General features: G+C 41.3%; 2 protein-coding genes across 2 annotated transcripts in view; both read right to left on the bottom strand.

The window, feature by feature from the left end:
- Window positions 1–13780, bottom strand: part of ezrb (ezrin b) — a 29394-nt gene extending 15614 nt beyond the window's left edge. The window contains exons 1-3 of the mRNA XM_071528752.1: window positions 13606–13780; window positions 7395–7478; window positions 968–1063 (exon numbers count right to left, since the gene is read on the bottom strand). Coding sequence (XP_071384853.1) covers window positions 968–1063; window positions 7395–7478; window positions 13606–13617 — 192 coding nt within the window. The 5' untranslated portion in view covers window positions 13618–13780. The remainder of the gene's footprint in view (window positions 1–967; window positions 1064–7394; window positions 7479–13605) is intronic.
- A 3730-nt stretch (window positions 13781–17510) lies between these two features.
- On the bottom strand, window positions 17511–22593 carry rsph3 (radial spoke head 3). The gene is made up of 8 exons (XM_071528781.1): window positions 22373–22593; window positions 21088–21175; window positions 20856–20997; window positions 20642–20787; window positions 18842–19045; window positions 18456–18618; window positions 18273–18359; window positions 17511–17702 (listed from the first exon to the last, which is right to left on the bottom strand). The coding sequence occupies exons 1-8, from the start codon at window positions 22483–22485 to the stop codon at window positions 17632–17634; spliced, it is 1014 nt and encodes a 337-aa protein (XP_071384882.1). The 5' UTR covers window positions 22486–22593; the 3' UTR covers window positions 17511–17631.
- Window positions 22594–25551: the final 2958 nt, after the last annotated feature.

Genomic DNA, 25551 nt, shown 5'->3' with positions numbered 1-25551 from the left:
GACACTGTGATACAAAAACAATCTTGAGCATCTGGAATTCTGCTCATTTGCAGGCATGGCTTCATTCCACAGGCTGGTTTGCTTCACTGTAGGTAGGCGCACAACAAGATATCGGTCTCGGCAGAGCACGAGCACCTCGAGAGTAACAGTTAATGGAGGCCAGGCAATCTGTGTTTGCTCAGGGACAACAGCGGAGAAAAATAGAAGCAGTTTATGGTGGTTCACAAAGAGTTCACACTCTTGCCAAATAATACTGCTCCAGCTGATTACGTGCACTGCCCCGACACCCAGCAGAGATGGAAACCAGACAGGCCTTAACAATTAGCTGCCATGCCGGAAGCGGAACACCATGACCACAATACAGCATGCGAACACATACATAATACGATGGCTACTGAGTGACTAAGTGAAAGGCAAACACTGGAGCACTGATTTTACCCTCCCTTCAAAAGAATGCAGGTTTTCTCTTTCGCCTAGAGTATTTGGCTCCATTTGGAAAGGTATTGCAAAAGCTGGGCAGCTGGAACATACTGGGAGATCACTTTGAGATTAGGGGTGAGAAGACCATGATGTGATAACTTTGCATTATCTGAATATTTTGCGGTGCATTAGGTATCATGATGCGGAAGCCAAAAGACAAATAATGAACCCAGTAAGATAATAAAATGCTCAAATATATACTTAGGCTATATTTTGAATGAACTGACCATGAATTCTGAATAGAATTAGGTTCACTGTAATTAATAGCATTGATGTAAATAAAAAATTTGCATGAACATATATACTGATTGTAATTGTGTGGTGGTATAATCTTTTTTTAAATTATATTTAATTATTGTGATATACTGTATAGGTTTTTCCTCCAACCCCTATTTACTCTTGACAAAACCTGAGGATTAATAAGAGAGGATGAATATATTCTGACAAAATCAAACAAAAAATAAATTTTATTGAAGTTGGATCTTACCTTTTTGTCCAGTTTTAGCCAGGTGAAATAACCTTTGCCATCCATGTACTGAAGCCCAAAGTACCAGACCTCACGTAAGCCGATGGTTTTCACCACCTGCACAGAGAAAAGGAATTGTTCAGAAAAAGCCTCTAAAGCTCAGTCTGTGGAATAGGGTCAGGATCAATTCACTTCCAGTGAATTCAATCTCCTGCTGCAAAAAAATGGTATTTTTAGTAAAAGGAATAAATACAATCTACTAAATGACCTTACTAAAGGTTACATAACTCTCAAAATAGTGTATACAATCAACAATCTTTTACAATGCACAACTCGTTCTTCCAGGAAAACAGAAAATGACATGACGTAACCGCCCTGCAGTAGTCAACAGAAACTGATCATACCTTCACACTGCAAAAAACAATGAAGTAATCTGTCTGTTAAAACTCAAATGAATTGCTGATGGTATTCTGCCAGCAGAGCGAGGGGCTGTGAAAAGGCCTTTGAGGGTTTTTGCAGAGGCTGGCAAGGCCTGAAGAATCTAACCTTAAGGTGACATACTCAGGTACCAGACTAATCTGGTGGACAACCCTCATAGGATTACACCTTCCCAGGCCTGAGTACGGGCCTGGCTGGGGTGATGATACAAGGTTTAGTCAACTGGTGCAGAGGTAAACAAAAGTACACTCTAAAACACTTCTTCAACTCATGTGGCTTGTGTTTTCTTTCTGCTATAGGCTACTGATTTGATGTCAAATCAAAGCAGCTCAGCTTGACACAGGATAACAAATTCTGGACTGGGAGGTACAACTATGATGTCATTAAGGAAACCCGACTGTTTTGATATTGTTTTCTTGACTTAATTCAGTGTATAGCTGTTGAGGTTGGCACCTACACCAATGGATGAATACTGAAACTATGCCAGACAGAAAGCCTAGCCGGTTAGGCCCATCTAGTGAAGAAGCCAACATATTTAGTGCCTATATTTAAATGAAAACTATATACAAATGTCCTCAAAGACTTAGTTCAATTGACAGTTTTCTCTACTTATGTTTTAGTATCAGTTAATTCACAGTCTGTTGCAATACGCCACAGCACACAAGAGCACCATTAGAAGGGCTGGTCTTAAACAATGAGGTCCTATTGTTTGACCAGTGAGGAGGAGTGATACACTGTATGACTAGGGTGTGCAGCATGACTGGCATCCTGTCTCTGACTTCAACGTGCTGGAACCGAGGGAGAAGGCTGGAGCGAGGCGGGGGAGAAGAAGCTTGTTCCTTTCTGACCAAGCTACAAGGCCAGAACTCCTCACAGACATTTATGGACACATTTATGCTGAAGCTTAACCTTTTGAAGATTTTTGAAGCAATTTTTGACTGTGCAGCTTAAACAGAAAGTGAAAACCCAGTTATAGATCTGGAATAATCACTTGTGCTGAAGGAGGAGCAACAGTTTTCCACTGGCTGCTGAGAGAAACCTCAACGACCAGAGGCTGTTTATGGCCTTCAGAAAGGCAGAGCAATTTTCCAATAGCACTGCACAGTCCAACATAGGCGTGTGTGTGTGTGTGTGTGTTCATCTCCAGGCCTAGCTAGAGAATCTCTGTGCCAGGCCCTTTTTGAATGCATCTCTGCCAAATTCCCCACCCAGTCACCAGGTGAGGTGCTAAGTTGCCAGGGTGAAGTTTGAGTCAACACGCAGGCACTCCGGCCAAGCCCATTCCGACTGATAAGCTCCGGCCAAGGTTAAAATTAAAATCAAACACCCCCTCTTAGTGACTGACACAAAATACAGGGCAGCCTAACCTGCGGGTGCGGAGATGAATGGCTTAGATTCAGGGACCTTTTTCTGATGGATTTTATTTAGCGCAACAACAAGCACTCGCGGGGCCTGAAATGAGAGAGCACTTCAGACTGCATCTCACCTGTAATGAAACTCAGAAGGCCTCAGAGCACAATTGGCCCTTTCATGGTGGTTTTGCTTTGGGGTCCACAGAGAGAGAGAGAGGCAGGGAGAAAGAGTGGGCTACTGAACAGATATCTTAATGAAGGATTGTTTTTCTCAGGGGATAAGCTACAGGGGTTTGGCACAACCTGGGCACTGTCAGAAAAGTAAGCATTTCCCCAGACAAGCTTACCATCCTCTGACAACTGATAACTCAAGTAAATACTACTGTATTTCACTTGACAAATAGATCAGCTTTAATAACATGCTATAAATGTTGTGAATGGCTGCTGGCAAAGGCACTGAAAATGAAACAATTCATTAGAGGAGGATTAAATCTGAATCTGGGGCCACAGGTTTAATAAACTGACATGGCAGCAGGTTGGTTTGGCAGGCTGCCTTGATGTTAATGGGCTGCTGGTTTGCTCCCCTGTAGGGAGCATGTGTAGGTACTTATCTGTTCTAAGGAAGAGTATTGAAAACTAAATGCTGCAATACAACGCTGTGGGCAGCTGCTTGCAATATGTCTTTGTGATGGCATCTGCCCTTGGAAAAATAAACCCATACATATACATACAATCTGGAGGTTGCGATTTATTGTACGATAAAAATGTCAGGAGGCTGTATAGTGAAGCTCCTTGAAAGCACATCTTTTTTATGAACTGTTATGAACAGGGACTGCAAGTCTACTTCATTCTGACAATGATTAAAGAAATGTAAACCGACTGAAACATTTGCAGTCTAGTCATGGAAGCTAAACCATAACAGATTGGGTCAAATTCTGAAGAACACAGTCACCGACCCCTCAAGTGCCATTGCAGGGCGTAGGGAGCAAAGTCGCGGCTTTTGTTAGGCCGCACGTGCCGTCTCCACATAGGAACAGCCGGCGTGTCTTACAGGAGTCTGACAGAGAGTGAAAGTTACTTCTCTGCTGGGTTTATGAGCGCCCGGGCCCTGTGGTGAGAGAGAGGAATGCCACTGGGCTGAAACAGCATTACTCACTGCATCCTCTGGGCTGACTAACGTGGAGCTTTCTCCAGCGGCCGAGGCGGGGGAAGGGAGGGGCTCGCCCAGCCGAGGCCCCGAACAGGCACAGGCACACAGATGAGGGGAGTGTGTAGGGGGGAGACTGGGTACTGGGCTGGCCCAAAGGAAACGGGCCTATTACCGTCAGACCACACAATCATTGTGAGTAAGGGGAATACTGAAGGGAGCAGTGTTGTCATGACACCAACATTTTGATATTTCAACTTCAATACCGTTACTAAATTTAGTCATATTAAAAACAGTAAAAATAATACTACTACTACAATACCACAGCAAACAAGAAAAAACATTAAGTTTTGAGTTTTGAGATGTTGGCTGTCCGTCTGTGTCAGCTCTATAAGCAAAATAATTTCATATTTCGCTACTGGCACCAGTTTTGTCAACTAGTGTAGGTCGGTTTGGATTCAGATCAAGATGTGGTGAACTGTTGGACATCTTGCCATGTTTGCAGCTGTTTGAATCCGTTGAATTTTGCTCTGCATTTCACTGTCACGAGCCAGACTGCAGCTGTCTACTCCAATGCTTCTTCTTTTTCTTTTAGCTATTCCAACCCGCACGTATGCGCCCACTAGAAATAGAATTTCAGTTGGTAGAACAGATTTGGTGAAATTGTTGAATGTCTATAAGATTCAGATCATCGAATTCAACCTTTTAGTAGTGCAGTAGTATTTAAATTTTGGTTATCGTGCCAATGCTATGTGACATTTTGACATTATTAAGCCTTTCAGAAGACATCTGAATACTTTAGAGGTGTCTGCTGATTGACTGATGGTGTTTGAACGTGGCGAAACCACTGACCACAGATATTATTATCCCAATATAACTGCTGTGAACAGTGGAGGCTGTGATTTTTTTTTTAAATGCAGTTCAAGGTAAAAATGAAACAAGCAGGGCACGGGCAGATGGAAGTGAAACTGGAAGAGGGTGTGTAGGGGAGTGGCAGCCATTCCTCTTCAAGGGCGGCATGACAGGGACTAAGGCTATGATCAGAGCTGACCACAGGGGCCACACCAGGCCTCACACTCGCCCTGGGAATGAGCTCACTGCTGTTACTCAGCATTTCCACAGAACCTGTCCACGTTTCTATCTGTGAGTCTGTGTGTCCGTTACAGCAGATTACTGCCAATGCACCAGTTTAAAACTAAATCAGGCTGGTGACAGTCTTTAGGGACATGAATACAAACTACACGTCAACTGAATTAATCTGCTACTGAGAATGGCTACCTGGGCTTCAGACATGCTGCAAGGCTTGGCACACAGTTTCTCATGCTTGATTTAGTAAAGGGTATCTCTGCGCTAAAATAGAGCACTGAACTGTCTATGACACTATCACAGGGAGTGAGTGATTATCTACGACACACCCCACAGAGAGCAATTCTAACAAGCAGGCGGAAGAATTCACCAACACCTAAAAATAGAGTGATGTCAAAGAGGAATATCTGGGTCTTGTGCTACTCCTTCCTTAAAAAAAACCACAAGGGGGATTTTAGAGCAACACCCCTCCTGCTATTTTAAGATACAACTGTCATAAGGGCTTGGGATTCAGTGCATCACAGGACCAAATTAACCCAAACCCCATCCACTAGACAGTGGTGACATCAATATCACACTAATCATACCAATGTTTAAATATGGCTGATTTTCTCATTCTGATAAAACACTGATGTCATGTACTTGCAGAACAAAACCACAGAGTTAAACTCTCAGGAATACCATGGGAAATATATTTGATTGTTTCTGAGTGTTTGTGAGTAAAGTGGCCCCTTAAGTCCCTGTTCTCAACAGTGCTGCTTAGGAGGAAAACCAGAGTGCTGGAGGGTGAATCCCCAGACATGCAGCCACCAATACGTACAGTAGGCTAAACTAGCTATTGAAAAACGAGTTATACAGGAAGTGGCTAAAACAATGCCTTTCCTCTCCCCATGCTGGGAATGAGCCCCACAGAGGCTCACTCACACTAATGACAGACACGTCATCTACGTTTAGATTTTAGGCATTAAGCTTAGCAGCAGAAACTTACAATGAGTTGAACAGTGGAAATAAAAATAAAAATTCTTAGTTCACCAACATCACAAGCAGGGAGTGTAAGGGTCAACGCAACAGTGCCGTGCCAGACACCACGGCTTCTGGTTATTACATAACTACATCCGCCGTAATGGACAAACATTATAACTAACTTCAACATTCAGTACACACCGTAACGTAAGAGCTAAGAGCCGTCCATTTAAGCTCCGGTGACAGCTACAGGGTTTGGTGAAGCTAAAAGTGATACCATATCAAGTCCCAACACAGTGAAAGGTGCTTGTGCTTCTGTAGTACTGGTTTGTACATTTCCGGGGATGGAAATGGAAACATAATTATATTTTTAATTACAAGCAAACTGACCATCTGAGTGATCGCCTCCATCCAGTGATGCATTTCAGTGTGTTCCAAAATGACAACAAGGCATAATGGTTTTGAGACAATGGAAATTATGTTAGCCATATATCAAATATTGCTCGAGACAGTGCTTCTCACAAGGTGATCACTTATAATAATCATGTTATTAATGATCAGCAAATATATTTCCATCTGAGTGCAAGTCGATGGTGAAGCAAAGCCTCCCATACTGTGACGATTACTAGGGGAAATCTTTATGCTTGAGTTGCCTTTATGTTGGCTGCACCCTTCACTCTGCACTCAGACTGTGTAGCTGCCTCACAGACCTCATACAGGACTTCTTGGTGTTATCAAAAAACACTGGTGAATTTACTGCTGCCATTAGTCATTAGACCAATAAATGCCTCAACCTTTATTCACATTAATTACGCTAAGCTGCCATCCTTCATGACAGGAATCCCCTGGTAATAGTCTCTGTATCTCACCGGGAAGAGAAAGAATGATAAGAAGACTTGCAGCCAAAAGCTCCTCTAGTTTAGTCTCCAGCAGATAACCTATCAGACCTGGATGTAATGGGTGGAAAGAGCTTTGGAGGGATGATAAAGAGGAGAGACACTTTCTCTTAACACAAATCTTTCTCAGTGACATCAAACCAATTAACATGATGAAATACTGCAGCAGTTTGTGAGTTGTTTGTATTAACGACAATAAATCTCCCGTAACTAGGGCTGAGTAGAGATGGAAATTTGTTTATACTGATCCGATACTTCAAATTGAGTAACATTTCTGCTTATTTTGAAACCTTTTTTGTAAAATGAAAGCACCTTATGCACTCTATGATAGTGGATTATTTTGTCTGTACGTGCCATCTGCTTTTATAAATAGTACTGGACCAGATTGATTGATTTATATTGATTCTCTTAATAAAAATACCTTCAGTCTAGTAGAAAACCTGAGATTACATTGTTTATCATTTAGAGGGTTTCCAATTTTTGCTACCAATATTGATACCAGAGGTCAATACAGCACTGATTTGCATTGCTTTTTGATACCACTACCCATAACTGTACATACAGACCTGGTCAAACAGCTGCTTGCCAGTGGTGCTGGGCTGGACGGCAAACTCCAGCTCAGCGTCCATGGTGGTGACGCGAACATTGACCTGTAGAGACACATAAGAAAAGGCAGTTCAAAACCTGACCAGAGCAACTGAGAGGTTCACAGGCTGAGGACCAAAACCAAGCAGAGAGAGCCAAGCATGCCAGACAGCAGAGCTGGGCTTCAGAGAGAGAGAGGGAGAGGAGGGGGGGGGGGGGGGGGGGTATTTGCTTTGCAGAGTAAACACACTGGACTCTGTGTTTATCTCTGCTCTCTCATAGACAGAAGGGCTGATTGAAGAGAATTCGGCTGCAAAATCTTAGGTGTTTTAGTTAAAATATTTAGTGTTGGCTCTAACTAAGAAAAATAAACACATCAGGAAACAGTCCATTCCCCTGGATACAAAATAAGAAGTGGTATATGTACTGCAAATGCCACATAGCAACACAAGCTAATAAGAGGTACCATAGGTGGAGGGAGATTCGATCAAAAGCCCTGGATACTAACAGACAGGGTGGGAAAATAACACCAGCCACCAATGGAGCTCTTGTACTCCACCAGCTACTTTGGCAAGTAATGAGTTCTCATTTTTAAGAAAAATTCTATCAATTTTGCTGGTAAATGAAAGTGGCTTGTGAATCCACCTGCCATTATGGCTAGCCTTTCTTTACACTGCTGTGAGCCTGTCAGGATGACAGAGGCAGGGCAGCAGGCATGTACAGAAACGTCCCTCCCATTCACAGAAAAAAGGCATGCCTTTCAATTCTGTGGTTAATGATTGATCAGACTGACCTATGCATACAAAAAAGGTGGTCCATCTACTGAAACCTGCTTTATGAGTGGAGAATTTAATGTCCACTTACAGGGATCCACCCAAGTGATTAATGTATGATTTCAAAACCATTACAAATAGCCTGTGACTGTGTGCTGAACAGAATAATGAGGACTGACGTCAATTGTGTGCTACAATGGAGAGAAACAATATCCTCTCCTGTAAGTTAGTTATCAGCAAACAGCATCTGACAAACATCATGCAACGATGCAAAAATATTTACAATGACTGCTTTGAGGTAATGCACATGCGTATACTGCATCTCCACTCTCTGGGTACAACGTCAAACGCCTCTGGTATTTGCGGGGGCTATGAAAAAACACAGTCCCCCAAGTATTGACTCAAGTTATTAATGCCCAATGAAAACAGAATAAAGAGGTTTGTGGACACAGGGCTGAAGAGAGAGAGAGACAGCTAACACAGCCTCCAGTGCCATCTCTCATCTCCTGGCCATGGTGAACGGCAGTAAGCCTCAGCGGTGAACAAACTCAATGACGCCCACTGGAAGAAGAGGATGTCTGGGCTGCAGCACTGACTGGTCTGGTGACTCACAGCTCCGCTACTTCCTCTGAACCTACACAGGCTAAGCGACTAACCGGCAGACTTAAGTCCTGCAGACGGGGCAGAGCCATTCACAGTGGCGGATGGAAAGCACCTCCGTTCTGTGCTGTACAGGATATTGTAAGAAAACAGTAGGCTAGACAATGGAATTTAGGGGATCCCTATTTTTTTGGTGTCATAAGTGTGTCTGCTGGTAGTAAGCAAGGTGAGGGGAGAGCCAGGCGAGCTAGAAGTGAGCAGCTTCGCTTGTGGGAAACAACATCTAAAAGGAAAAAAAAGCAGGGAAAGGAGGGGGAAAAAACTCCATTTACTCAGCAAAACAAAGATCCCCTTTCAGCTGCGGTCCCCCAGTGGTCCCTCACCATCATCAGTATGCATTCTACTGGAGCCAGACTTCCAACGACTACAGCAAAACTGATCAGAAACCGTTTGTAAGTGAGTGCTTGAGACCTTCTGCGAGTCGGTAGTAGCAGCTTAGACGGTGCAGGGTGTTTCTCTCAACTTTGGCGTCTATATTTACGCCGATTACAGATGGAGCACCTAGAAAAACACACCCTAACCAACGGAGAATGGAACATGTGAGTGGGTAGACAGACAAGCCAACAGAAACCACTGAGTGAGTGATATCTGATCTCAAAGTAAGTTCTCCAACGGTAACTCACAATAAACTGAGGGCATTCAGCGCGGTAAAGAAAACATGACACATATGCTAAAAATACACCAGGCAAGGACCCAGAGTTCCACAATGAGCAACTTTAGTCAGAGGAAAGTAAGGGCATTTATATTAACTGTATAAAGTCCAGCTTCACAAATCATTACAGTAATAACTGACTTAATAAAACTGACTACAGAAGCATCGTTTCCCAAATGTAACCGTCTTGCCATATGACACTGAGAGCCGTTGATGCTGAGGACTTTTACTTTTTCACTCTCTTGGAGAATGGTAAAACGGTTTGGGAACAACCAACTAACAATTTCACAGTTTGCATCACTAGCTCTATGGCAACCAAGGCATTGGGGTGGAAAAAGTGGATTAAAGAACTTTTCCTGGTAAAGACATCGTCATGCGAAAGACAGAGAACAGCTTCATATAGTTTATCTTCTTAACCCTTCAACCTTTTCACTGGTGAGGTTAAGGAACTGGTCCGGGGCAAGTTAAAGGAATCAAGTGGACCTCACCACAGTAGTTAAACTCTGAATGGGTTACACTGCATTCCTCAGTGAAGACCATTCAATATTTAACCCTCTGCATAGTTTGCGTGGCTTTACAAGACTCTTTTGCAATGGGTGTTGTCATGGGGACGGTGCTGAAATGCTCACAGAGCAATATAGCCATAAACCGCTGCGCTACCTGTTGAGCCCGGCGTAGCGGCTCTGTGGGGACGGAGGGAACAGGCCCAATCCTGCTTCGGGCTTTAAAAAGTGGTACATCTTATAAGTGGATTACCAAAACACACCCAGCCACAAGCTCTGTCAACAACAACTTAAACACAAGCAAGTGAAGCAAGGTGAAAAGAACTCTAACTACTTTTTCATTGGTGGATGCATGACCCGAGGGCGTTCCATGCATGATTGATTTATTAATTATTCAAAGGAACAAACACTAACAATAGAACTGGACATAAAAAGGAAACACCCAAACATGTTGGTCATGGCCACGCCTTTTATGGTTTGTATCGTGGGCTGTGACCACAAGGAAACAGGATTCTGGGAGAGCCAAGGAGCAATATCGTTTACTTCATGACAATGTGTCATTCAGACAAGTGAAACATGAGTCACACAGGGACCCAAGACGGGAGCCTTCACAGCTCCTCAAATCTGGACTCACTTCTCACATTGGATTTCTGCACCAACTTTCTTTCAACTTTCAATACTGTGTGTCTTTCAAACACACAATATTGGCACGTCTGAAATCCTGACAGAAACAAATGACTGGCCTTTAGATGCGACAAGTCTCTGAGTTGTGACCATGCAAGGTGTCTGGAGGTTTCAGCAAGTGTAAGACTTTTTAAGAGCTTATTTAGTGACAATTAGAATAAAATAGAAGACTTTGTCTTAAAACCAATTCTAAAACAATAAATATGTAACTTGAAAAGACAATGGAACCATCAGAATATACTGTGGGTCTGCTTGATCAGATAGATTTCCTACTAGTTCACTGTGAAAACACAGACTTTAGACACAAAGACAAAAATGTTTAAAGTCTAAATTAAATGTACGTAAGACAGTTTCACTACTTGAGTTTAGATAATAAATTTGAGACATATAAAAAAAAATAAGTGCCCGCAAGACTCCCTGTAAAGTCACTGACAGTCTCCCCACTAATCTAATTTCACACTGCTCTAGAAAGCCTATCAAGTCAGGAGAGCTGCCAAAATATTTACAGACCTCACCAATGCTAAGAATAGAACTCTGCATTTTAGGGATTAATTTGAGAGTACAAAGCTTTTTGGTGGAAAAAAATATATAGCCTATCAAAGGAACAAGTTCATTAAAACAGACTTAGAGCCCTATTGATATTCTTCATGCTATGATGCAAGTGCTGCATATTGAACAGTCAGTAAGCCCGAGGAAAGAAAAAACCAGGACTTGATATCATGGAAAAGAAAACAGTCAGCCATTATCACTCAAAAAGGCAGAGTTTTGTGGCTACCAGAGGGGCAGCGCTGGACTGCTATCACACAGTAATGATGTCATTTCCACGGCGATGCTCATGACAACCCTGAGGCCACTATAAACAAACCAACAACACATTTTATGACGCTGACCTACAGTAGGCTGTATTAGTGGTCGGCACAATGCACTGTACTGTTCAACAGCAAACCTGTTCAAACAACTTTGGCAGAACATTCTGATTTTACTTTAGTCTCTTGAGTAAAATATTTCCATGTTTAATTTTTTTCATTTAATCCAGTTTGAGTTTTAATTAAGTTTTAGTCTGTAACATCTTTTAGTCTACTTTAGAAAAGATAGTGTTTCTATTGGGTTTGAAGTGTGAAGGTGCTCTTTGGTTTGAGATTGTACATTAATGAAAAAAGAAGAAGGGTTAGGGTTAGGATAAATGGAAATAAAGGCAGAGGAACTCCTTCATTTTTACTACATTTTCACTCATATCCATTTCAGGCCAATTTCCATCAGATTTTTCCTCTGTAACGTCTACATGGGCTCTTATATGCCTACTAAAAGTTTCCAAACAGTGAAGTGAGGGAGGCACATGCACCGTGTGAGAGTGTATGTAAGAGCTGGGGTGGGGCAAAGGGAGGCAAGAGCGAGGAGGAGAATATGCAATTGTGCTCTGCCTCTGAAGGCAAAAAATATGTCCAAATATAATTCAAACACCAGTTTCATCAATTTAATTGTCTTTTGAGCCTTGTTGTTTCTGGTGATAAAAAAGTAAAGTTACTTTAGCCAAGTCATATGATATTTGAAATTCATGGTGTCTAGTTTTCATCAAGGCACCAACGTGAATACAGTAACACTAGATTAAAAGGGGAACAACACCGCGTTTTAGCTTGGAAATAAGTTCCCGTGCCTTAGGGAGGTCTGTATTCATCACAGTGTCCCATGGCTAGAAACAAGAGAGATTTCCCACCGCCTCGTTTATGGTGCACAGCAGTAGAGAGAATTAATTGGAAAAGATGGATTCTAGGGGGAAAGGTATATTTTATGGTCTGAAACTGATCACATTACTGAAATGTAAAGCTGGAGGTAAAACTTTAGACAAACATTGTATAAAACCACATCTTCATCCATGCAGTGGTGCTGAACTGTACATTGCTATAAAATCACAGATTACAGTCTCAGTTTTCTTGTTCTTATACTGGTTGGACAGCCACAGGCCATAAGCAGAGCATGTGATTTGAGTGGTATTCCCCTTTAAAACTGGGACTATATGAGTTTCCTCTAGGAATGATGGACACAAAAATCTGTGACATAGTCTACATGATCAGTTAAAGTAAAAAATGAACAAGTGGCAAGTCTATACTGTTCTTCTTGTGATTCAATCTGGAAAAGTTTGGCAACATTTGTCCCATTTTAGAGGAAGTTCAGCCACGAAGAGTGTATAAGAAGTTACACTTTGAATAGGCTATGTAATTAACTGGGCCTGTGGAAATGAGAGGTTCCACTGTGACTACTTCACTTGGGGAGTTTAGGAAACTAAAATAATCAAACCTACACCGATAGCATCACTGAAACAACACAGGCAATCTGTTTTCAGTTTCATGAAATCATTTGCGAGAAAGACATTTTCAAAAAGTACAAAGCCTGGGCAACAAAAGCAAGGCCATCTAGTATAGTTAATGTAAATCTCTCTTTAAAAAAAAAAACAGTTAGCCTGCTCTATTAAAATGACAAAGGCATTTCTGAACTCCAACAGCCCAACTTCTCCCTCAGACTTGGAACAGGCTTCAGCCCGTTTTGAATCAAAGGACTCTCTTTCACTCAGTTATTACCAATGATGCAGAATAAAAAGCTGAACATTTTCATAAAACTGTTCATTCAAGTTTTTTCCCTTGAAAGACAGTAGGCCTATTCTCACTGAATAGGCTACTGGCATCAGTGTGATACCACCTACCACGAATTAGGCTACACTTAATTTCACATTATAAAGATTTATGTCAGGCTAAAAAGGTGGATAAACTCCACTCCTCTAATAAAATGGTGGGTAATCAGAATTTAGGTGGCTTTACCCTCTTCTACATCTCAGGTTTCAGTTTAAGCTCGTGACTAATAGCCAAATAAAGCAGCGTGATATGTAGTAATTAGCAGAGTGAGTTAAATATAAACCAATACTTACCGCTTTGGGCATTTCTCTGTCCTTTTCCTGGCTCTATGCGAGAAGCAGTAAAATGTGTTTCCAAAGTAGAGACCTGGGCTCCGTATAATTGAGGCTCTCTCTGTGCCTTCCTGAAGAGAGAGAGAGAGAAAGAGGAGAAACGAGTTTCACCCACTTCGGCGATACTTAAAGCACGGCGAGAGCACCACTGCACTCATGTAGGCGACAGTCATCATCATGAATCACCAAGCGGCGGAAAACTAGCAATTAGCCGGGAGAACACAGGAAGTTAGCCTGTTTCGCCTTCAAAATAAAAGCGTCAACTTGGTGGGAAAAAAATATCATTAGACCTATATATCGGGGTGTATGGATATTTTACATAAGATAATTCTATTTCATTTATTATAGATTCCACCGTAAGTATATTTCCACTTTCTTACTCGAAATTAATTAAAATCTTTGCTACGTATGTTTATCAATAAGGGTTTATTTTGACATTTTGTCCGGAAGTCCTACTTTTTATTCTGGCTAACTTCACACTGGTGAATCACCCATGCACCGAGATTAAATATTGAACTAAATGAGCCTCACCCAACAGCTATGATAAAGTTAGTCCCCACCCTTCTCTCCTCTCTGTTTTGCGAAGCCTTCACTTCAATCCAGACCCAAATTTAGATTAACGGAAGCCGTTTATTCTAGGCTTGGTCTGTGTCTCTTAAAAAAAAGTCGCCTTCAGAGCCAAATCATAAAGACCCATCAATGGTCACGGCTTCGGGAAAACGTCAGGATTCAGCCACTGTCTACATTGTCACTGTAGCCTGTACGACTGTTGTTACACTGTACGACAACGTTACTAAGTAATTGTCAAAATACATTTCCTCTGGCCTAATAGATCATTTGAGCAAATTGAGCGCACACCCATAGTGAAAGAAAAAACATTTCGAGTCAAGCGAGTGAGAAATCCCACATTTTAGCTTTGAACGGCACCGAGCGACAGCAGACATGGATTTGTCTAAACCCAGTGTAAAACAAATCGTAAAACAGTTAATGGATTTAACCTGGGGCCTTAAACTCGGGACACTGTTCTACCAATTCGCACTGCTGTAGCCTGTGAAATCTATTTCATACTGACTTTTAACACAACCGTCATCTTGGCTGCACCCAGCCACATCCTCACTAATCCCACAGACACCTGTTGTGAGATTTGCCTCCTTTGTGGAGAGGCGCAGAAAGTGCGCGGAAAAGTGGGAAAAGTAGCTCGCGCGGCTTCGACCTCGTCGCGCTACAGGCTTCTCTCGGCACAATAAACGGGTGGACAACTTGTGCAAAGTCTTACCGGCGCTGGTGTGATTTTATGATGAGATGATCGCACGGCGGTCTTGCAGCCGCAGATTTTCCCCTCCCTCTCTGTTCAGCCCGCAATATGGCGCTCATCCATCCCGCTGTGGCGCCCGATCCTGTTCCTGCTATCACCGGTAGGCTGGAGCAGTGGGTCCCAAACCTGGGGCCCGGGGACCTCCAGGGGACCATGAGGGGCTTCCAAAACGAGGAATTGTTTCATTTCACTCTCAGTTAATTTAATAGACTATAGGTTGGCGCAATGAGAGAATGTATAAGTAGCATCATTTTGATTATAGGTTTGACTCCCCCCTCTTATAGTAACATATAGGCAGTTTTACAGTTCTATACTAAGCTATAACTAGTAAAGCAATTATCTCAGACAGACTCCCTGCAGTGAAATGTTATCACATATCTGTAGTCTAGTGTTTATATTTGGAGGTGCTTGACATGAAAACACATTGGGAACCCCAGGATCAGCCCACTATGAGAAGAAGGGCTTAGGGGCCTGCTACTAATCCTGATATAGAACACACAGAGAAGAGTGAGCAGAAGGCACTATAACATCGGGCCCACCTGGCTTTTATTTCCAGCCCATTAGCCTTTTGTGACATGTCTCCTGGTATAGATGACTCTACAGTTGCCTATTTAATGTAATCTGTTGTAAGTCTGCCAGTGGTTTTGGCTTTATCCTTCCCCAGTTAAATTGCCGAAAGCCTAAATCTACTGTATATCTCTCTTTGTGTGTCCAAAACATTTGTGCAGTCTTATCCAGCCATCACTTGCTGCCATACACTGTAAATCACTAATACTTGGCTTATATTGACTGGGGTTGGTGATTTAATGATTATAGCTACTATATAATTTAAAGAGTTTATGATTTGTCAAGCCTGTCTACTTGTTATTGTATTACTCAGAATAAAGGAATTTAAACCTGCAGGCCCTGTTAGGCTACATCTAAGTCACATGAGTATATTTTCCATACTGTATTTTTTAATTAGTATGGCATAACTTTAAGGTGCGAACAAAACAAGGGTGTCGTCTGGTCGCACTTGCATCACAGCAGACACTTTCTTCTTACACAGAACTGCACTTGAGTTTCTATTCGGGGAAGTGCGCTGAATCCGCCCCGCAGGACAGCCAGGAGCGGAACAAGAGGGGAGGCGTCACGCCTGAGCTGACCAATGGGCGGACAGGATTAAAATAGAGCCGTATATATCGGAGGTAAGACCTACTTTACTACAGTTTGCCCGTCGCATAAACCAAACGCGTGTCGTACCACTCAGGGCATGACCTAACTACCGGTAGATGGAAGCATCGTCATCATCATCATCATCATCATCATCATCATCATCCCCTTCCTTGACTTTAGTATTTAACTTTTACTTACAGATGAAGACACTAACAGTCTGTTGAACATAATTAATTAATTTATATATCTGGGGCAAAGGTGATTTTAAACTCAGAATAACCAACACAAAATGAAAACAATAAACACACATTTTAATAAATCTTCCAAGACACAGCACACAGACTAAACCAGCTGAAAACACAAAGCCAGGCAATTACACAGCAATCAGCTAAAATAGTCTTTGTTCCCAGGTGAGATGAATTAAGTGGAATAGAGAGTAAATTTGTCTGAACAATGCAAAGCATTCTTGGATTTCCCTATCAGGGCAACTGAATGAACTGTTTGCAGGCCAAAGCCGAACGCAAATAGAAAAAAACAGCAAGGCAATTTGAATGTTCCACTAAATAGTAGAAGTTCTTTGTCAGCTGTAAATCATCTGCTCTGCGACTGATATGACTTTCTTTAATTCACTCTATTTTAGGATTTCCCAGTTTGCTGTGGTTGGTGTTTGGCAAACTTGCTAAAGGGCAGGAACTTTCTTCTGATTAGATAGAGAAATATATGCCTTGTTCAAAAGAAAAGGGCATTTTTATTTACTGACACAAAAAAAAACTACATGACTACTTCCTATACACCTATAGTAAAAAATACAAGTCTCTTCAACAGTGCTGCAGAACCTTTAGGTGCCACAACAATTCAAAAAGCGCCTTTATGAGCAACAGAGTTCCTCCTCTCCATCCTCAGGTGGGGAGGTTGTTTTTGTAACTGGGCACCACTATAAAGACATATTTAGTAGATGTAAATGCCACTTGGTGTTATAACTAAATGAGTGGGTTTTTATTTTTTAGAATAGCCCAGGACATCTAACATGACCGCATCTCACATTATGACTATGCAGTTTTGGTTTCAGAATAATAGCTGACTGATTAAACTATTAACTGAAGCAAAACTCTGAAATAACACACCATATGATGATAAAATGTAAGAGGCAGTTTTACTTGAGTAAAAAACTGTTCATCTATTACCAGGTGAAAATGATTTTGAATGACCTTTCAAACATTCAAGCACTTTTTAGGGACTATTTTTTCAACATTTCATTAATAGGAATGGATCAAAACAAGTGAAATGAGTTGTAATCATTAAACAGTCCTTATTATGTCAGTATTGGTAAGGTTCCTTGAAGAATTAATATTTCTGTAAAGGTTCCTCAAAGAAAATCTTCATTTAACGTTGTACATAGTATTTCTTGATCAAATAAACAATTCAAGGTAGCTTAGCCAGTGAAAAAAGTTTATTTTTTGGAGTATTCTTATGCCTCTGACCTGTTCAGAGTCAGTGGTACCTAATGTGTCTACATCTCATTTGTGTGTCGGCGGCTCCAGCTGTTTGAAGATCTCCAGCCTTGACTGAGTGACATCATGGATGAGCACTGAAACAGACAGACAGGATGGAGATGATTCACTGACTTTCTGCTCCGCATACAGTGTGTTTACATGACATTGAAAATGAATGATTGCTCTGCAACAATAGTGACCTCTGTAATGTTCAAATAGGACCACTAGATGGCACTCCAACAATGTCTATGACCTGATAACCCCTGGAGGAGCAAGTGTGAAGTGCATCTTAGCTGTCAAGCAAAGACAGCAATGAGGAGGAGTTTATGTTTGTTTGTTTGTTAGCAAGATATCTCTAAGATACTGATGGATTTTGGTGTTGATCCAGGTCTGGGATTCGCACCATTAGATGATTTTTGTTTTTTAGCCACAAGTATTGTGCTGCGTTCATGTACTAGCGGGAAAGTCTGACGCCTGAGACTTCCATTCACGTGCTATTCTGTCGGAAAATCAAACCTGGAGGACAAACCATAAACAATCATGGACCGTTAAAGAGGCTGTAGCTTTGCAAATTGGAGAATTGTTCAGCATTGGCAGAGGTTTGCGCTCTACAGAGTGCCTTCTAGTTACTGAATTTTGAAAATGTTTGCGGTGTCTCCCCTTACTGTCCAGCAGCTCTCTTGCTACATATCTCTTCTCCAGATTGTTGTTAACCTCAGCCATCAGCCAGGGGAAGAAGTTCGTCTCAATATCTGGAAATCAGAATCACGTATACCAAATGGTTAAACACTGAAATCGGAACTGTATTGAGTCTGAGTGGAAGCTGATGCAGGAAAGGAAGACTAGACCTTTCTCCACAGGGTCGTAAAAGTATCCGTGGGTCCTCAGTGTGGTGAAGACTGATGGCAGAAGGTCAGCCAGGTAGCTCTGGGTGTACGCCCGGGCAGCGATCTTCTCCGCAGTCTCCTTCTCTTGCTCCAGCACCTCCCTCTGCTGGGCAAGTCTACGCTCCTGAGGTCAGAGGGAACAGGTTAGAAACAAGCTTATCTTCCCACTGCAGTCTCCGTTCCTTCATAGGATTGATCAAGACTATTGGTTTTAAGGTGATTGAACTTATTAATCACTCTTCTCAAGCAAGTTCATGCTCTCTCATGCAACTGGAATTTATTTTAACTCTTAATTAAAGTGGTTTTCCCCTTTAAGACCCCACAAATCCCCAGCTAAACGTCCATACTTTCTCTTCACGATGGCGTCTCTCCTGCTCCTCCAGCCGCTGCACCTCCACCAGCTGGGCGTTGCGGAGCTCCTCGAAGGCCCTCTGCTGGGCCCTCAGGCAGGCCAGCTCCTCCTCCTCCATCACCTCCAGCAGAGACTGCTCCACCGTCTTCCCCACCAGCACCTCCAACACCGGCTGCACCTCCCGGTCGAAGTCAAACAACTGCAGGGGACGTTAGTAAGGAGCGGGGTTTCATATTGTCAATATTGATCAAACCTGGATCAAATAGATGTTTAAAGGGCTATACAGTTAAACTCGACTTGACTTTTACACTGATTGGCCTAATCAGAGCAACATAATTGAAGGTCAAAATTTTAAACGTAATATCTCCGACACCACTGGTGCGACGTTGATGAAAGTTGGAGGGATGATGCATTTTGGCACTGTGTTCTGGTGTTTAAAACATTACACCGATTGGCCTGATGGAGGCACTATAATTAAGGGTCAAACTTTCAAACTGAAACAAGCAAGTCCATACATTTCATCAATCATACTGGAGGCTGACATTCAAAACCGACCATTTCATCAATCAGCATTCAGTACCTCCTCATTGTTCACTGAGCAGTTAACAATATCAACTGCGAAACAAAATCGATCACCAGTCTTGAGTTTGTAAACTTGTGGCGATTGATTTACCTGAATTAGTAGTCTAATGTAGTTATTCCAAATTGTAACCTTTAGTATTTTTTCCCCTTTATTTCCACATGAAGAGGAAAAAAGGGAATTGTTTCAAATGCTTATGCCATTGCATTAATTAATTCCTTTCTATGAAAGCGTATCACATGCATAATTCAAATGGAAATATAATATGTAAAATGGCTATGTAATCCTACATTTGAATTTAAAGGCGCCACTTGTATGTGCAGTTTTTGGCTCAAAATTCAAATTCAATAATGTCATTTGCATTTGACATTTCCTATATTAGTATTGACATTTCATTTAAACAGAGATTTGCACGCTTGATTTTTAGCTTTATTCAAATGATGATGCAAATTGGAAAATTAAAATGTATTTCCCGAACTGCATAGATATGTTTCATGTGATTATGCAATAATGGTGTCAAAATTATAATTGATATGTCATTTACCTTATATGGTTTTGCACTCTCTAATAAGGCATTTTACATTTCATTATCAAAGACAATACTATGCTGTAAAGGTGGCAAAATGTAAATGGTTATCCAAATGTAAAAAGAGAAACAGCGCCTCCTGTCTTTGCCATTTAATACACTCGCCACTGCACTGATTCCCTGGCAAAATGCAATTGCAAATGCATTTCGAGAGGAGTGCAAATCTCTGTTTAAATGAAATGTCAATACTAGTATAGGAAGTCAAATGCAAATGACATTATTGAATTTTCATTTTCATTTTGAGCCAAAAACTGCACATACAAGTGGCTTTAAATTCAAATGTAGGATTACATGGCCATTTTACATATATATTTCCATTTGAATTATGCATGCGATACGCTTCCATACCTTTCTTCTTCAGTTGGTAATATTTCAATTATGTTGATTTGATAGACTCTGCTCAGCTGTTTCTGCTGGCACATTTCTGCTGCTGCTTCATGTATAAATTGAGTTACTGGGCAGGTTAATTGATCCTGTCTTCGAAGTAGGTTAAAACAAACACTAGCAATTATTTAAAAATAATATTTGACGCAGGTCTAATGATTATGTTCCCCCACCATGGAATTAGAGTTATGTTGAGCCTATTTAGTGTACAAAGTGCAGGCCTGTCTGCCCTTTAGGACACCTACCTCTCCCTCCTCTATCTGTGTGGCAACATCTTTGCCAGATTTGGCAGGTATGAAGAGCGGAGTCGCCGGTTTGTCCAGAAAAGCGTCGGTCTGGCATTCAACATTGGTGGCCTCTATCTGATCGCTCAGTTCCTCAAGATAAAGCTCTGAAAATAAAGGTCAGTGAGTCACAGTTTCTGAACTCGTAACGACTTAACCTGAAAAAATGTTTCACCTGTTTGTACGTCAATGTGCTTCCTGCCCTCGAGGGCCTCAGGAGTCCCGTGTCTGAACTGCTCCCTGGCCCGTCTGCGAGCCACGGCTCTCCTTCTGGCTTCCTGCTGCCTGTGTATCTCCGCAGGCTCTGGCTGAGCGGTCTGTCAGAGGCATTTGTAAGATATAGCGGTCAAGTACAAGGCAAACCTACCCAGGATCTGGAATAGTAAGCGAGGGTGTTGTATACTCACAGTCGGTATGATCTGCTGGGCGTAAGTGTTTCCCCTGACAACGCGCCGGTCATACATGATGTTTCCATAAGTGCTTTGTCCATCATTCCTGTATTGACAAGAAAAGACGAATAAAGAGTGCTATCATGCAGTCAATGCAGGAATAAGTAGGTAATAGCTTATAACCTATTTGCTGGCAGGATACTCAGAGACAGATAAGATAAGACAGAGCATCAAACAAAACAACCACAACACATAGCTCCTTCCATGCACATATACTGCATATTTACAACTCAGGATTTCTTCAGAAATGCTTCAAAGAACCTTGAGGTGCCGTGCAGATTCAAAAGGAGCCTGTAAGAACTTTAAGGTTCCTAATAGAAAACCTATCATGGATATTATCTGTCAGGGTGCTTTCAAGAACTTAATTCAGATTTTAAAACTCCTGTCCTATAGAAGAACTAGCATGCTTTGCAAATCAATATTTTTCACTCTTACTATGTATGCTATTTATGCACTATATTATGCACATATGTTTTCATGCATATTTCAGACCCCATATTTCTTAATTTTGAATGCACATGGAGGTTCCTTCACATATCAATGGCAACACCTCAGTCACCAAAAAGGACAGACATTAGAGCAAAAAGGACAAACATTAGAGCAAAAAGGACAAACATTAGAGCAAAAAGGACAGACATTAGAGCAAAAAGGACAAACATTAGAGCAAAAAGGACAAACATTAGAGCAAAAAGGACAGACATTAGAGCAAAAAGGACAAACATTAGAGCAAAAAGGACAGACATTAGAGCAAAAAGGACAGACATTAGAGCAAAAAGGACAAACATTAGAGCCTCTATTTAAGTCCAGTGTCAGGAGGTTGTTTCCAGCTGAAACTTTTCTGAAGAAATCCATGATTCAGTTTTTACATTGTGTAAATAAAGTTTAGCCAAAACTCTCTTAACTTCTTCATATTAGCCAAAACTCAGTTTAACCTACAGGCATTTTCTTCTTGTTGTATATTCCATCTGGAAGGTTAGGGAACAGCTGGGTTATGGCTGATATCAGCTGCACTTGAGTCATTCATCTAACGTTAGAATTTTTCTAGCAGATAGAGATGAGATTCTAGAGATGAAACTTCTCACTTCCGAGCTGTCTTGAACGCACCTGCCCGGCCAGCCTCTAGAGAGCCACAGTACACCGAGCAACGCTGTTTATCAAGACATCAGCTACTATGATCGGCCTGTCTGGCGCTTCTGCACATTGAAGCAACTTGTATACAATTGGAAAGGTAAAACAAACTTACTGTTCTGAGTTCGGCTCCCTATATTTGGAGCGGTTTTGAACAGGCCTTGGACGACTTGAGAAAGTGTACGTGCCGTTTGGCGTCTCCTTTTGAGGCTGTAAAACGGATGTCATTCTTCAAATTAGCAACTGTATTCCTAATATCCAATGTCTGGTAGCACGCTAATGCGTTCACTATCAATTAAAACAAGTTAAGCTAGGCTAAACCCGGCAAGCTAGCTTCTTGACAACATGACAGTGAGGAGACTGAACACAAACGTTGACAAAGGTTTGTCATAGCAACCGTATCCAGGAACTTTGAGGTAACTGCCGTTACATCACTTCCTTTCTAAGAAGAAACACTTTAGATGTTGTGAAGTTTTTCAGATGATGATGATGATACTACTACTACTACTACTACTACTGCTGCTGCTGCTAATATTATTATTATGAATAATAATAATAATAATAATAATAATAACGGTAATAATAATAACAATAATAATAATAATGGATAAACCATCAAATAAATAAAGAGTTAAGACCTTCTTTAAGACCTTCACAACAGGAAAAAATATCATAACAGACTTCTGTGTGAAAACGTTCCTTGCCACTGACAGCAATAATCTCAAATGGGGCGTGAACCCCAGTCATGTCATTAAGTAAGGTGAGCAGAGACTACTTTCTCCAACAGATCAATAAAATACAGGGTAAAACAGCAATTACTGGATCAGTCCATTGATCAGCAGTGCTCATCAGCTCATCTGCTACAACCGAGTATAGATCAATATAGAAAATGGCCACAGTCATTTAGAAAGCATCTAAAATCATAGGCTCCCACAGCAATTTTTCACACACCTTTGGTAGTGTGTCACACTGGACTAAGACATAATGTTGACTTTAGAAAGTTCCAATTCTAAACCAAACCACGAACAAAACAATGTGTATATTCTCATATGTTCTTTGACACGTTGCAATAAATTGATACTTAGACTGAAATTAGCATCATCAACCAACAGTTACAGTAGTGATAGCACAGTAACAGGAAAATATGGGTGTGGGTTGCAGTGCAGGTTCGATTTTTGCCATAATTTTATCCTTAAACAGTACTCAAGCAAAACAAGCTGTGCTGTTGAAAACAAATGGTTTGTTTTGCCTATAGGCCACACAGTAACGTGGGCAGCGCACGGCATTTACCAAAGGGAACCAGAAACTGAACTCAGGATGATGTTAACCACAGAGCATTATCAGTTCTACAAAACGTCTGAAAGTGTCAAAGAAAAATAGGGCACCGGAACCTACACAACAGAGCTGTATGTGGAGTCAAAGGTGAAAGCTGTGATGCAAAGTAAGTACTGAGATGACAGGTTTGCATTTTGTTTTGCATATGCTCATAAGAGTTTTATACTGCATGTTTTTGTTCTTTTTTCATAACATTAACGATTGTCTATTCAGATGAGTCCAGAGGTTCCTGTGTCGTAAACAGCTCCCATTTGCTGTCCTCTCTGCTTATTGTTTATCCTTCAGCTGTCACCCATCATTAAGGATCATTAAAGGGTAAAACTATTCAGCTGGCCGCCGTAGTGTCAGCCTCTGCTCATTAGTGTTGACTGTCAGCCACGGGATTATGCAACAGGCAGGGCATCCTTCCACACGTTCATCTTTTCAGTGCAGTATTACGTCATCTTGTTTTTATAATTTCATTCCAGACTTCTCTCAAAAACACAGTCTGTCAACTAAGTTACTTTTAATATCTTTCATTAAAGATGGTGCAGAGGAGGAAAAAGGACACAGACGTTTCGGCCCTAGGTCTTCCTCAGTGTGTCATGATGTCGCAGGTGCTAATAGGAGCAATTAGGCAACCAGGTGGCTAGTTACATCACAACAGATGAACGCAATAATATCAAAACAAACAAATAATCATATGGATAAATACACTCTGTTCTGGTTTTCTGAATACACTATTGTTCCATACAGATTAGTCATGCATCTTCATCATTATGCACTGTGACGTCCATTTGCACTGCTGAGTAACATTGTTTCAACATACAGCTGATCGCTGATTTCCTGAGTATTTCTATTGCTCCTTGCACTGAATACACAGACAGTCTATGTAGACCACACTAAGAGATTAGATTATTACTAAGAGATTCAATAAAAAACTGGTCTAGATCCATAGATCCATAGATTCATATCCTGAATCCTTGAATTCTGCCTTTCAAGACTCCCTGTACCTGCCGTACCTTAGTTAAAAGCGACCACTTTGTCTGAGCTCACACTGGAAGAAGATTTGACATCAAGTTTTGCATCACTTGCACTAGAAAAATATGTAGTTTATACACTATGATGTGCAAAAATCTATTTGGGGAAAACAAATCACAGCAACTTAAAACTCGTATTGGGGAACTCAAATGGACGATTCACTGCCAAGACGTCATCTCACCTGTTGCTAAACATTTCCTTGTATTTGGTCATAGAATTGATCAATTACATTGCATTGGTATTGAAAAAGTGGTATGCCCACAGAGGTGGAGATCTAGATAATAATCTACTGCAACAAGAAGCATATTGGATTTGCCAACTAAATTGAATGGAATGAAGAATTTGAGATGGTTCTTTATACATTTTCCTAGAATGTAAACAGGTTGACTGTACTATATTCTGAATATACCTGTTTTATGAAATCTTACGCCAATGTCACAACTATATTCACTTACCAACAAGCCGATTGCATTCATATACTATTCCAAGTGAAAAAATGATCAATGCATCAGACCTACTGATGCTCTGGATAAGTTAATAGCTTCAAGTTAATCTTTTTAAAGGAAACCAACAACATCCATTACCACCTGCTGCCTTTAAAAAGGTTGATCCATGCAAGACATCACGACACACTAAGAAGGCCTAGTGCTGAAACACCTGTGTCCTTTGTCCTCCCCTGCACCGTCTTTAATGAAAGATATTACAAGTCATTTACTCTACAGGCTGTGCTTTTGAGTGTGAACCACTGCTGCAGGTCTGGAATGATCCTACTTGGTTACACACACCAAACAAAGTTAACGTAACAGTGGACCTTGTAGAGTGCGATGGTGCTGCCTCTCTTTTTACGATTTCCTCAAAAATAGACACTGGATGTCCTCAACAGAAAAACAAATGAAGACACAAGTGCAAAAGGCTAGACGGTGTGTAAAAACAGGAAGA

The sequence above is a fragment of the Centroberyx affinis genome, unplaced genomic scaffold, assembly GCF_046629955.1.
Source record: "Centroberyx affinis isolate AG114_WGS23_722 - 3 ecotype Tasmania unplaced genomic scaffold, CSIRO-AGI_Caff_v1 ptg001724l_1, whole genome shotgun sequence".
Classification (NCBI taxonomy): domain Eukaryota; kingdom Metazoa; phylum Chordata; class Actinopteri; order Beryciformes; family Berycidae; genus Centroberyx; species Centroberyx affinis.
This window is presented reverse-complemented; position numbering and strand designations above follow the sequence as displayed.